At 43.4% G+C, this 15,625-nt stretch overlaps 1 protein-coding gene across 5 annotated transcripts in view; it reads left to right on the forward strand.

Moving 5' to 3' along the window:
- Positions 1-15,625, forward strand: part of LOC306913665 (adhesion G protein-coupled receptor L3) — a 347,671-nt gene that overhangs the window by 126,188 nt on the left and 205,858 nt on the right. For all 5 annotated transcript variants that reach the window (XM_079490459.1, XM_079490461.1, XM_079490462.1 and 2 more), the window contains exon 4: positions 13,697-13,910. In XM_079490459.1, the coding sequence (XP_079346585.1) occupies positions 13,697-13,910 (214 nt within the window). The remainder of the gene's footprint in view (positions 1-13,696; positions 13,911-15,625) is intronic.

Consider the following 15,625-nt stretch of genomic DNA (forward strand, 5'->3'; position numbering starts at 1 on the left):
TTCAACCTTATCTCCATATACTGTAGCCTATGGGTCCTCACTAACAGGGACGTGCAGAGAGTGTTAGAGGGGCAGGGGCTGAAGTCCCTTTAAGAGGGCACTTTTGGACAAAAATAGCGAAAACAGCAGATCTACAAGCTCACAATTGCGACGCGTTGTGAGCTTGTAGATCTGCTGTTTTCGGGGCGCAACCCAGCACTCTTTAGCTAGTGGAGATGCGATGTACGATCTAGATTTCTAAACAAATTTGTTCAACGCAAATACATGTGTAAACGTTCAGGAGACTTCGGAAAAAAAGTAGTAAATGCTACTAAATGCTGCAAAGGGAAGGGGCTGAAGCCCCCTTTGATGTCTATGTGTGCACGTCCCTGCTCACTAACACACTAACAGGACAGTACCATTTATGTCTACTTATTCTGTCTTTCAGAGTAATTGTGCTGTGGGTAGCTTTTAAACGTTTTAGAAACTCCATCCTCACTCTTCTTGGGATGTTAACATGCAAGTTAACAAGTAAGTAGAAGCCACATCAAAAGTTTGAAATCATCATTGTCACTAGTGAGTATATATTCTCGAACTATCCACAGCCCGCCTGTGAGATCCACTCACTGTGAGAAATGGGAAATGGTACCTTCCGGTCATATGGAAAAGTACAGTACTGTAAGGCTCGTGTAGTTAAGACAATCACACCCGTGTGAAGTGAGGGGTGCTCTTATCATTATACATCATCATACATCATCTCATGAACAACTGAATTTATGTGATTGGTTGGTTAAGTCTCATTTGACGGCGGACATTTGACCTAATTTCTCCTTTCATTGTCGATGGCAAATATTGAGAAGTGTGGGGACAAAATCTATATATAGGAGGGGCTAACGCCCCTCAAAAATGTCCCCCCCCCCCCTGTTGGCTTACTAATTGAACCCTGGTACCATATCTATTGTGTGTTAGGAAGGGCTTAGGAAACGTGGCCTTCCTAAAGGAAAGGGAGAGCCGACAGTCACATTAACAGTCGGTTATTCAAATGCGATAAGTCTTTGAGCACCCAGGTTCACACGGGGACACTTTGGACTGAGCTTCCATTTCATGCCTGCCATTCATGTAGAGCTGTGCAAATGGCAAGGAATCGAAGGATTGTGTCATTTGTCTCTACGTGCCACACCCTCCGCAAGTTCCAAACGAGCATGTTGCCACATATTCTTGCACAGCCTCAGACACAATTGGAGATTGCATCTCTGGATTTCATCAACAACCAATACGTGGTTTCATGCAAAATGTATTATCGTCGTATACACATTCTGCTAGCTCTGGGTTGAAAAATACACTCAATTCTGCCTCAGCCTGTACCGACAAAAGACTGAATGTGCAATTGAGGCGCCATCCAAAGCGTGCAGTACAGTTGGTGTCTGGTAGTGCATTTAAATGCTGCAGCGGCGACTGATTAGGGAGGGGAAAAAAGCGATTACGTTATGTCGCCTGAGGTAAACAGACCAGAGGTGGGACAACTTAAAGTCACTCTCTCACACACACAATATCACACATACACACGAATCATCGCTGTCGAGAGGAAACCTCGTATCTCCAAGTTTCAACTTTTTATGTTTGGTTTTTTGTAACTTAATGCCCTACTACTTTGCACACGGGGCGGCGGTGGCTCAGGGGTAGAGTCTCCGGATGGACACCGCAAGGTCGCCAGTTCGAACCCGGGCTCCCCCAGAGTTAGTGTCGAAGTGTCCTTGAGCAAGACACTGAACCCCTAATTGCTCCCGATGTGCTGGTTGGTGCCTTGCATGGTTTCCGCTGCCATCGGTGTATGAATGGGTGAATGTAATGCACAATCTATGTAAAGCGCCTTGGATAAAGGCGCTATATAAATGCACCATTTACCATTTACCATTTACGACACGAATGTCAATAGAATTTGATCTATTGGATATTACGACTTCAGTTTCAGTTTTCATTTTTTTTGTATTTATAGTGCAACATCACCCCAAGGGGTCTCTGTGCACTTCACAACACTTTCAATTCTGTTTTGATTGTATTGTTCCACTTTTGTTCACAATGAAAAGTATGAACAAGATTGGATCCATTGGAACTCATGTTATTTTTTTCCCCATTTCCGCTACAGAAGTGGTTCCCAAACTGTGGTGCGTGCACCCCTTGTGGTGCGGGAGCGCCTTCTAGGGGGTGCGCGACATGAAAAGTCTAATGGTGGTGCTATGGTTTTATTTTAAATATATTAACATATTATGCCAATATATGGCAAGTAATGCAGAATATAGCCTATGCTGCATATATTATGCCATATTCAGGTTCATATATGTGGATAAAAAGGAAATATATGTCTCTATATAGCTTATGCAATTTATATTTCCATGTGGGGGGTGCATCAGCTAGGTCGGGAGGTAACAGGGGGTGCATCAGCTAGGTCGGGAGGTAACAGGGGGTGCATCAGCTAGGTCGGGAGGTAACAGGGGGTGCATCAGCTAGGTCGGGAGGTAACAGGGGGTGCATCAGCTAGGTCGGGAGGTAACGGGGTGCATCAGCTAGGTCGGGAGGTAACAGGGGGTGCATCAGCTAGGTCGGGAGGTAACAGGGGGTGCATCAGCTAGGTCGGGAGGTAACGGGGTGCATGGCCAAAATGGTTTGGGAACCGCTGCTCTACAGTAACATTTACCTACATACAAGGTTTCCACCCGACAGCAACGACGCATACTGTACAATCACCTGTCAATACACAGCATGGCGTACTCTCATCGATCATGTTATTATACTCTGTGACACAAAGCATGACGAGAACATCACAACCGCGTTGGACCAGCAGTGAATCATCCACTAGTTTATTCTTGGCGGTGTCACTATTGACATAATTACAGCAAACGGGGCCCTCGGAATCCATTCCGACATAGCCCATATTGTCCTGGTTTCTTATTCATAATAACAGACAATGCTTATTTTCCCCCCATGGGTCTTTGTCATCAATTCATGTTGTATCTTGTGTGGAAAGCCATTCATCTCACGGATGAGGCTGTGCAATGCCCGTCGGTTACCCGGGCAACGAGCGAGGTGTACTGTACAGTACTGGGGTGTGTGAGCAGTACAGTATGGGGCTGTTGGATGGACACGGAAGACCCAACAGTATGTTACAAAACCATCTTCTCTGCATTTGATGTATTACCTCATGTCGCCCGTGCTTACTAAGTCACTGTGGATTAGAGGGACTTTTTTTGTTGTCAATTTCTAGTTTTTATTGCAACCATAGGTCGCATTTTACTACAAGTAAGACGCATAAAAGGGGGAAGCGAACGAAGCTGTTGTGGCAGTCTGACACACACGCACACACACACACACACACAAACACACACAGAGACCTCTGTATCGTTCCAATTTCAGTTGCCCTCTGGTGGCGGGCGGGTGGTGTTACAGCGTGACACACAGACACACAGACAGACAGTTTTGGCCAGCTTCTATAGTTAGTGCTCACTTCGTTCGCAATGAAAACCTGCAAAACCTGTCAGTCAGTCCGTCACGCCTCGTGACACGCTCCATATATGGCCAATACATAATTCATTCCATATGTTGATATGACCTCATCAAACCCTGTACACTCAAGACACTACCCCCGCTGCAACCCTTAGATCAAATCACTGAATGCTCCTTTAAATTGATTAGTCTGATTTACCACTTACCACTATATTGTGCATTGTTGTACAATGGCGGTGTGCAAAAACTGCCGAAACAGCCCATCTAAAGGCTCACAATGCGTACATTGTGACGCGCTGTATAGCTTGTATATCGGTTATCTTGAATATTGTTTTCTCCTTTTTTTAATAATCCATCATTAACACATTTTGGGCGGGAACCCCTTTTGGTGTTAGCATTATGTTATGCGTTAGCTATTGAAAAATAGCAGATCTACAAGCTCATAGCGCGCCACCGAGTGGCGCGCTACGAGCTTGTAGGTCTGTTATTTTTGAAAAATGAATTAATGAAAAAATGAACGACTGACATAGAAACATAGCTTTTTCAGAAAACTGTCAGGATGTAGAAGACATTTTTATAATCTGATCTCAGGTCAAAATGGGTTAATCATGAGGCACCATTTGCAGTAATTGTGACGACGATGTGAAGTCATTACGCCCAGCCCTAACCTACTGTACAGTACATGATGTAACCCAGCCATTGATGCTTTGTGAGATGAAGTAACTATAGTGACGTAACAGATTACAGTAAGCCCCTTCTGTTGACCATGTCATGTTGCTATAAATCATAACCGCATAACCACTCATCCAACGGCTCCAACTGATCATGCATGTCATGCACAACAATACAGTAGCACAGTATCCATTCACAATACAAGCTGCTGTTGATAGAGCTTCATTTTAACACTTTGTGTGCCCACACAACACTTTAAAAAAATACCCAGGGTGCCCACTTTTTACATTCATTTTTTTGACATTTATTTTTTTATAAAAACAAAACAAAAAAAAGACGTCCACAGACGTCTTGGGCACTATATACGGGACGTTTCCCAGGACGTCTGTGGACGTCTTGGGCACACAACCTGTAATAATGTATTGATCAATACATTAACCTAGTATCATACATACATACATGCATGCATACATACATACATACATACATACATACATACATACATACGTACGTACGTACATACGTACGTACGTACATATGTATGTACATATGTACATTGTACATACATATGTACATATGTACATACGTTCATATATACATACATACATACATACATACATACATACATCTACTACTACTACTACTACTAATAAACAACAACCAGTTTGTAGATCGGCTATTTTCAGCAAAGAGAGTAATGTACTTTAGAGGGAAAAAGGCGCAGGTACAGACCCTGGTCAACAAAGTATACAGTGTATTGTTGAAGTAGTAAAGAATGTCTCTCTGCTTAAGTTACGCACCTGGCTAGCTGTTATTGATTTAACAGCCAACATTGGAATTTGTTGGAATGTATGCGTGCATAGATTCTTTCCCAGTTGACACTAGGGATGGCCATATTTTTTATTTCTATGGTAAACATTGGTAATTGTGTAAATCAAATTGAAAGCCTACATGAATGGTATTACTGTAAATTATCAGATTTATTTTGAATAACGGCAGTCGGCAAAATAAGATTGTTAAACAAATGTTCAGTTAGGTATTATACTTCAGCAGTCATTCTTTTGGCTACATCACATCAACTGAAAAGAAGTGGGACAATAAAATACCTTACAGTGCAATGTTTGTTGGGAGAAAAATAGCGACACGTTGTGAGCTTGTAGAAAAAAAGCTGTCCAAATACAGACACGTTTACTAAGTCTATAGGCTTTTTAAAGTGGTCACAACCTGAAGTATAGTATACCTGGATGTACCATATCTGAGCACTTTGAACTTGTAAGATGTGGGTCATTGATTGATTCCCCAAAATAAGGAACAAAGTGATCCCCTTATCAGTTCAATCAAGGACACGTCTATTAGTTACCAAATAAGGGATATTCAGTTTTCCTAAGGGATGGTTGTCGTGTGTGTGTGTGTGTGTGTGTGTGTGTGTGTGTGTGTGTGTGTGTGTGTGCGTGTGCGTGTGCGTGTGTGTGCGTGTGTGCGTGTGCGCGTGCACGCGTGCGTGCGAAACGGAGGGAGAAGGCAGAAGGGAAACTGTATTTGATTCTTTCACTTGTTGACCTTAGATACACATTCACTTTCATAAGAGAAATCAGACCCGACATAGCTGTCTATAGGAGTGGTTGCACCACTGAAAAACATATATATTTTGATAAACCATTGATGTTTTAATGTGGGCAATGATTTTCAAAAGGAGATTTTACAGTAGTTCAAGTATTGATACCTCCAGTATCGATACTACAGTTGAAGGCCATCGATATTGTCCTTTTCTTTTTGCTGAGTTTTGCGTGATCTGCGCAAAAGGACAGTTAACCCATTTTGGGCGGGAACCCCTTTTGGTGTTTTAAACATTATGTTATAATTTAGCTATTGAAAAATAGCAGATCTACAAGCTCATAGCGCGCCACCGAGTGGCGCGCTACGAGCTTGTAGGTCTGCTATTTTTGAAAAATCGTGAAAATTTAGAAGGATTTTTTCAGGATTTAGAAGGATTTTTAAAAGTTTTGAGGTCAGGCCTAAATGGGTCAAATGATAAGGGACAATATCGGTGGCACCCAACTGTACATCCCTAGTTGACACCTTAGGCCTGGTGTCATGAATGTTAAGCAACCTCCATTTTGCGATGGCCTGTGGATACATGGCTTTGCACTGCAGTTGGTATCGGTTCAGGGTGGTAAATATAACCATGCTCTCACCTCTGTGTTGTGGGTGGAGTGTTGCTGGTCGATGTTGTGTGGCAAAGCTAAAACTTGCCAGAAGGAAAGCAGTGTTTAGTTTACCTTTTTGGACCTCAATTAAACTGTGTCAACACGAGGGGGCATGTGGAGTCATGCCGGCTGTGGAGTGTGTCTGTGTACTCATGTTGCTATACTTTTGAGGGCCTAATGTCCCCACAAGTATAGTAGAATTTCGAGAAATAGACATTGTGAGGACCATTTTTCTGTTTCTCACAATAGAAATGCTTGCTTTATGCTTGAAAACGATTTTTACAGGCTTACAATTAGGAAGAGATTCCGGTTAGGATTTTACATTTAGAGGTCAGGTTGGTTAGCGTTGGAGTTAGCCTGATTTATATTTGTTTCCACGCCGGTGTGTCACACACCATAAATAGATGGTCACATGGTAATTTAACTCTTGAGAGTGTACGTACAGTATGTGGACCATTACATGTGTACTAATGTAACCAAATGGGGCCCATTCTCAGAGTTACAAAAGGCTCCATTCTTTGACCTGAGATCAGATTCTAAAAATGTCTTCTACATCCTGACGGTTTTCTGAAAAAGCTATGTTTCTATGTCAGTGGTTCTTCGATTTTTCAAAAATAGCAGACCTACAAGCTCGTAGCGCGCCACTCGGTGGCGCGCTATGAGCTTGTAGATCTGCTATTTTTCAATAGCTAAAGCATAACATAATGCTAACACCAAAAGGGGTTCCCGCCCAAAATGGGTTAATGAAATTACACGTTGCTGGTGTTTTTGTAACGAACACTGGTGACACTCAATTTAACCTCAATAGTGTACTAAGAGCCGTAACTGAGGAGAATCGCTGAAACACACTAAAAGTTGGAGAGCGTAATTGACCTCAAGAAACTATCGCTACAATTTGCACACTGGAGTGGGTTTTTAACTTAACATAAGACCTTGAATGGGGAAGAGTCGCTTCCCTCACTTCAACTTTCTGGTGCTGCCGCTCTGCACTTAATTAATTGAAGTAGGGATTCATTAAGTAAAAGAGTTCTGAAAAGTCACTTCAGCTCTTGTATTGAGCATGTTACTCAAGTCTTTATGAGGCCAGCACTCAGGCCAATTGTTTGTTGTTTATAGTACGGTACATACATACATACATACATACATGCATACATAATAAAGCTTTATTTGTATAGCACCTTTTAAGAACCAGTCACAAAGTGCTTTAACAGAGAAACATATATAAAGACATAGCAAGGAGGCACACAATAGAATAAAATACATTGTCAATAATGCACAAAATCACAACAACAGAAGAAATCAATTAAAAAAATCACAAATCACAAGGGTATAGGGGGTCGAAATGCAACTTTGTAGAAATGAGTCTTAAGGAGTGATTTAAAACGGGGCACAGACTCGGCAAGCCTGATCTCTAGATACATACATGCATGCGTATACATACATGTACACGTGTATATAATTCACTGAGTAAATGCAGACTTGCTGTATTATGCATATCTTCCTCCTCCAACTAGCAATGGATTTATTATCCTCTCAGCGTGGCAAGTCCCTTATTCAGCTGTAACCACAAAATTGTCCACTTTGCTGCGGAATGAAAGCGTGGCTTTATGCTCCTGTGCGGTCCTCCCTCTATTAGCCACGACCAACCAATACCCGCAGCCGCCGCTGATCTGGTATTCTGTCTTGTCCCCCCTCTTCTAGCCCATTTTGACCTGAGATCAGATTCTAAAAATGTCTTCTACATCCTGACAGTTTTCTGAAAAAGCTATGTTTCTATGTCAGTGGTTCTTTGATTTTTTCAAAAATAGCAGACCTACAAGCTCGTAGCGCGCCACTCGGTGGCGCGCTATGAGCTTGTAGATCTGCTATTTTTCAATAGCTAAAGCATAACATAATGCTAACACCAAAAGGGGTTCCCGCCCAGAATGGGCTAGCACACCCTGGGCTCATTTGTTAATGCCAGAGAGCTAATTTCCCTCCAGGCGCTGTAGGCAGCTTGAGTGACAGGTCGAAGCGCACGTGTTTGGGACTCACCACCCCATGGAGTGCCATCATTCTCTCTCCCACGGCTGCCGGGGCGTGTACGAGGGGTCTTGGTGTGTTGCCAGTGGATGTGTCCAAGTGTGTGTCGGGTGGTGGATGCGAGTGGAAACTAAATTAATTGCACGTTCGTTTAGCATGTTGAATGGGTTCCTGCGTCCTGTCATGGCGGCCGATGCTAATTGCACTTACAGCGACGCCATTGGTCAAGTGTCAAAAAGCCATGGGGCGGTTGTGAAGTTTGTCAGGCTCACAGTGTCCACGGTCTGCCCGTAGCTTCATTGATTCGTCCCCAACGGAAAATGACAAATGGAAATTGAGCCTTCATTTTCTATTTACCTTTTGAAAGCTCCCACTGTCGTGGGACACTTCCCAAGAAAATAATGGATTTCACCAACTACAGTAGTACATCTAATGGCTCTTTATATCCTATAAACATTGTTCTATTAGCGTGGCACACTTGAATGAACTGTTAGGAGAGTTATTGTCCTAGTTGGTTCCTGTATCATTTTGTGATGTATTGTTTGAAAGCGTTGTTGGTTGCCTCAGGCAATAGTATGTAAAGTTAATTTACTTTGGATGGGGTAGCAATTCTGAAATGTTTCTCACGTTACGATAAATAATCCCCCATGCATTATTGAAAATGTCATACTTTTCAGAGTCTCATTTCGATGAGCAAACATTTGCTCCATCCATGCTCTGCAAAATAGCCCACCACAGGTTATTTTCTTGATTTAAAGAAATCGAATTCGCTGAAAAGTAGGAAGGCAGCCTCCCATCTCTCTAATCAAATAACGGCATCTAGATTCATGCGCCAATTAATCAGCGGCTTTGTGGTTGTTGCGACAGTAAGAGAAAGAGGTTAGAAAGAGAGACATTTGATATGTTGAATCAGCACTCCCTCTCTGTCTCTTTATCTCTCTCTCTCTCTCTCTCTCTCTCACTCCGTTTGTCTCTTTATCTCTCTCTCTCTCTCTCTCTCTCTCTCTCTCTCACTCCGTTTGTCTCTTTATCTCTCGCTCTCTCTCTCTCTCTCTCTCTCTCTCTCTCTCTCTCTCTCTCTCTTACTCCGTCTGTCTCTTTATCTCTCTCTCTCTCTCTCTCTCCTCTCTCTCTCTCTCTCTCTCTCTCTCTCTCTCTCTCTCACTCTGTCTATCTCATTATCTCTCTCTCTCTCTCTCTCTCTCTCTCTCACTCCGTCTGTCTCTGTATCTCTCTCTTTCTTTCAAGCACCTCACCCTAACTTTCTCTTTAATTCAATTCATTCTGAGTTCATGAATGCCTCCTCACTTTTGAGGACTTTTGTGCCGTCCAAGGCCGGAAATGAGCCTGCCTCCATGGAATGAAATATCACATCTCTTTGTGAGAATAGTCCTCAACGTTTTCTCTAGGTATTGGACCCGTGTTGGGCACAGTTCCAACTTTGCAGGCGGCCTAATTGGAGATTTATTGGGAAATGATGTCTTGTCAGCTTATGCACTTCAGTGAAATAAATGTAAAACGTGTTGCTTGTGTTGTGAGCCCTCACCCCTGCCTGGTTTCTGTTATTACAAGCGATGCCATCTCATTTGGATAAGACTCAATCATCTGTCTGTCTGTCTGTCTGTCTGTCTGTCTGTCTGTCTGTCTGTCTGTCTGTCTGTCGAGAAAAAATAAATAAATACAAACAGCGACAAGGGAGGTGTATATACACTGTTCATCGAAACACCTTAATAACACTGTGCCTGACTTTCCACGATCAGCCAACGCCACCATTAGAGCTCCTCTTGCTTTTCAATGGGCCTCCACTTCTGAGTAATATTTAAAAGCCCCAGTGAGTGCTGGCATTTTCCTACTGTCCATTATTTTTCCTTAACCTTTGCCGTGGCCTTTTATTGGAGAGTAATTGAGCCTGTTGTTATCATGTCTGCCCTTGCTGTAGGTGTCAGTGATTAAGAGCATACTTAAAAGTACTCTAAAAGATATTCGGTCCGTTTCAAATTCATTTCCTTTTACCCCCAAAAACGAATCCATTTCATCAGCGGCATGCTTGTCAGAAGAATTATCCAGGGAGAATCGGCAGTGGATGGAACATATTTTTAGATGTGCTGCACAAAAAAAATAGTCTTCTGAAGAATCCGGCAGTTATAGGGAGAAAAGACAAGAGGGCAAGTGGACGTCCGTGAGATGAACACGGGCGTCTAGAACAGCAGGACACGACTTTCAATAAGAGTCTGTTAGGTGCTTTTTGTTTGACAGCTCTGTCGATGAGACGAGAGGCAGACGGAAGGCTAGACGGGCATCACGACGGGTACATGGGGAGAGGATGCTGGCATGTGACGAATATGAGCCTTATCAATCACCGCCTCCAGGCACAAATGTAATTACACCGTGAATCGTCGACTAGACTGGTAATCCGAGACACCACTGGCACGTGCTCTCTTGCTTACATTAGAGGGATTACGGGTACAGAGGGTTAGAATTGCAGCGCCTGCTATTGTCTGATGTTTTTTTTTTTTGGAGAAGTTGACCAACAGGAATTGAGCCTTTGCCCTTACAGGGTTTGTCTGCGGTGTTCCCAGGTTACAAATGGATGTAATGCTTTTTTCATTTGACAGCGGGGCACCGTGATCAATTTTGTTGCCATTCAGGGGCGAACAGCGGTGTCATATAAATCATTAATAAGACTTTTCGAGGGTTTTATTTTTCACCACACGTTGGCAATGCACCCGAATGAGCCCAAATCTGTATATGCACAAGGATCAGTATCACAGAGATGATACTCTGTCATAAGCATTTTTCTTTCCCTTCACCGTTGACTCCACTTTTGTAATTTAGTCTCGGTGCATCTTACCTGCCTGTCATGTCGTCGTGGTGTTCTTTCTACTCTGCCTTCCTCAGCCCTAAAAGTCGTTTGATATGACAAAGACCAATAGTTTTCAGAGAGGGAATAAACGGTCCCATCATGAGGGAGGGGATAATTGATATCTTTCATCTCTCTAAGCCTGGCGGCAATTATTCAACAGCCTGATGTTCCAATGGCGTGGCCTTCTCAGTGTCGGAGTCCTGAATGATTTATGAGATGAAACGAAATGACACAATGTTGTGGCAGTTTCTCCTAATATTTTGTATTTATTTTTGGTTTCCCTCGCCGCGTCTTGTAGTGGTACAGACTAGAGCAGACTCACTGTGAACTGATGGACTGAAAGGATCTGCAAAGGGTGACGTTGCACGGAAACAGCTCTCATGAAACGTGTCCCCACCCTCACAACAAGGGCTCAAGAGGTAGAGCAGGTCGTCCAATGATCCATGGGTCGGCGGTTCGAATCCCGGCTCCTCCTGGCTACATGTCGAAGTGTCCTTGGGCAAGACACTGAAACCCAAATTGCTCCCGATGTGCTGGTTGGTACCTTGCATGGCTTCCACCGCAATCGGTGTATGAATGTGTGTGTGAATGGGTGAATGTAATGCACAATCTATGTAAAGCGCCTTGGATAAAGGCGCTATATAAAATGCACCATTTACCATTTACCACAATTTTCTTTCAATTTGATATACGTTTTACTGGGCACGTGAAGGACCGCAATGCCTAAGTGTCAATATAGCAGCATTATAGCAGCATTGAACATTATTGTGAATGTATTGTCAGTTTTCAACGCACACACGCACACACACACGCGCACACACACACACAGGCCTGTGCACACACAGGGCCAGTCTATCTGTCGTCTATGATAAATGATGGTGGAACACAGTGTCCAGAGGGGGCTCCCCCAACACAGACACTTGTGTGAAAGGGTGTTTATGAAAATCCATAACTGTCGCTGCACTAGTACTACGGTCTCTCAATGCAACGTTTACGTTTCCTGCTCGTTTTTCATTTCCACTGTAAACAACATGGGAACTCCTTGTGCTGTGTGGTGTGTCCGCGCACACGCTGGCGTGGTGTGTGTTTGTGTATTCATGTAATATGCATGCACTGACTTGTGTTGCCTAGAGAGGCACGTGCATGGGTGTGTGAATAATTCTGTGTCAAGGAGATGGAAAACAGAAACAGCCGGACCGGCAGTTGATGCTTAGTCTCATATCTCTTGAGTCTCTGCAGTAAACAACATTGAGATTTTGCCTGCTTTGGCTGGATGAATTAAGTGGCCCCTTTTGAACCCCTGTCACCTGCCCTTGTTTTAAAATGGAGCATCTCGTATTGCAGAGCCAGCCGAAGAACGATGTGATTGGTATGATTCATACATGCCAGTCAGGAGGGATGTTATAATGACTTGGATCAACCATGCGCTCGCTCTCTCCATCTCTCTCTCCATCGATCATCCGTTTAATTTAATCTCCCTCTAAAGAAACTGCAAAAAAAAGCTCAATTGATTGATTCCATGTATTAATTTATGACCAGCAAACTCTTTTGCTATCTTCACCTCCCTCTATTTGTCATTATTTCTCTCTGTCTCTCTGTGTCTCGGTCCACCACCCATGCCATCTGGGTCCCCTGTGCCATCGCTCTAGACCAGAGTCTAGCCAGCTGCTTGCATATGTCTCCATGTCAGACCTTTTTTGACACTGATGCTGCATTCACATGGAATCAGGCAATCAATATTTATATTCTGTTAAAATTGCCAAGCGATGGCCTCGGCAGGGGCTACACTATTGTGTGGAAACTGACAAGCAGAACTTTTTCAAAGGAAAGTACAACTGATGGAGTTTTTCGCAATAAAGGAGAATTCCATGCTAGAAGGCTTTCTTACCTTTCTTTGTAGTTGTTACGTCCCCACCAAAGAGGTCCAGGTGTTATTTTGTGCAAAACCTCCTTATTGGCTATTTCCCCTACCATAAGCCCTAAATTAATTGATTTTTTTTGGGTATATATCCTCTCTTCATAATGTAAATAATATCCCAAGCGGCACACTTTACTACTTATTTTGATGGAAATAAGCGAATTAGCACAACACCCCATAGCCCCATTCAATTCCCATTCAATGCAATTCATTGAGGGCTTATGGTAGGGGAAATAGCCAATAAGGAGTTTTTGCACCAAAAAACACCTGGACCTCTTTGGTGGGGACGTAACAACTACAAAGAAAGGTAAGAAAGCCTTCTAGCATGGAATTCTCCTTTAAGGCCGATGAGGACTTCTGCTACAATTTGTGGGCACACACATGTACACGCACACGCATACGCATACACACACAAAAATCACATGACACACTTACAGGCCATGTGAGAATTTACGCACAAGGCATTTTACTTCAGATTATTCTGTCTTGTGTTGTCACATCTGACACTACTTTCTTGCTGTTTTCTCTATGTAGCTTTCAGTCGTGCGCCTATCCCCATGGCGGTGGTAAGGAGGGAGCTGTCATGTGAGAGCTACCCCATCGAGCTACGATGCCCGGGCACCGACGTCATCATGATTGAGAGTGCCAACTATGGTCGCACGGATGACAAGATCTGTGATGCCGACCCGGCTCAGATGGAGAATACGCGTTGCTATCTGCCCGATGCATACAAGATCATGTCTCAAAGGTAAGACACACAAGTCTGAGGTGTTTTTTGGTGCTTTTTACCCCTTTTGCTTCCCAATGTAGTCTTTATGTAGCCTGGATCCAGCCCAAAGACCCCGCCCACTCTCTGAGTGGACTGCGTCTCTTGGTCTGGTGTTGCACTGTGAACCTATCATTTCTTTGGTACAAAAATGTATTATCCAATGAGAATCGGTGGTGGGGGTGGGTCTAACGAACAACCAATCAGCGCCGAGTCCCGTTTTCAGCGTCATCACGCAGCGCAACACACAGAGGAAGGAGGGAAAAACAACACCAATGGCTACTGGTTGAGGGAAATTCTAATCCCCTCCCCCTTGAAATCGCTCAGACAGGAGACAATGTCAGACTGAAGCTTCAAGAAAGCTACAGTCTGATAATCAGGCTAGTCTTTATGCCAATTTATTCATTGTCGCTGTTGTATCCTACTGACATACCTGCCAGTGAGGAGCCCGCACCGGAGTCCTACTCCTCTTGGTCAGGTTATCAAGTTTTAAACGGGTGTCCATGGATGGATACAGCTGTTCTCCTCAGTCATGGGAACTGGCTAGGCCTCATGCTCTCTCCTCAGCCATGGGAACTGGCTAGGCCTCATGCTCAACTACAGCAAGTGTATTAGTTACTAAAGACAAGGAGGCGATCCGAGCACTCAAAAAGTTAAAAAGGAGGAGTGGGTAGGATAAAAAAGATGTACTTTATTTATAAAAGTTAAAAGAAGCCAACATGTTTCAACTCTAACAGAGTCTTCATCAGAGACTCATACTTTCCCCGATGAAGACTCGAAACATGTCGGCTTCTTTTAACTTTTATAAAAGTACATCTTTTTTATCCACCCTCTCCTCATTTTTAACTTTTTGAGTTCTCGGATCACCGCCTTGTCTCTAGTATTCCAGTCCCACTGATCTTCGAAGCACCAGAACCTGCTTTCATTATTCTTTTTTGCATCTCCATCGAGCACCTGGTTGATTTTCTTTTTGTCGAAGTGTACTAGTTATTTCTTATTTTGGTTTGGTGCTCAACTCTTGCTCAATGATAGGCTTTCCCCGAAGCAAGTGGATGCCATTGTCTATCAAGGGCAAGGCATGATTCTGAAATATACAGCTGGTTCTTTCAGCAGCAGCCATGGTGGTTCAGCTACGAATGCTCTCCTTGTGTCCCCTTCAGATCTGGGCGAATGATCTCCACTTGGACCCCAAGTGGCACAGAAGCTGAGGTTGAATAATACCCTCCTGTTGGGAGGTTCTTGCCTGCACTTTTCCTAGCACTTTATACAAACTGAGGAACTTACTTTTTCGCATCCAGAAAGGCAACAACCAAATGGTTTAGCAAATCATCCAACAAGATCCAGGCAGTGTAAACGCGTGACTTGTATTCACTTGCAATCAAAAATAATTTGAGCATTATTATCTTCTGTGATTGATTGATCATATTTTCAATCATTGCCACATCCCAAATGCCATCTTGTATGCCACGCGCACTGGGGTTCAGGGCATACACAATCACACATGTTGTTAGGACAGATTTGCTGATGATTGCTGCATTTCATTGTGCAATTTGTAAAATGGCTTTGCCATTATATTGAATGAATCGTCTGCTTCTTCTGGAGGGAAAAGAATCTTCAACAGAACGAGGGGAGAATAAGACATTGTGATAACATAAGTGCTAACACCTGACATCAGATGAGTGGAGATGGAATGAATT

This window comes from Electrona antarctica (genome assembly GCF_951216825.1).
Source record: "Electrona antarctica genome assembly, chromosome: 21".
Taxonomy (NCBI): Eukaryota; Metazoa; Chordata; class Actinopteri; order Myctophiformes; family Myctophidae; genus Electrona; species Electrona antarctica.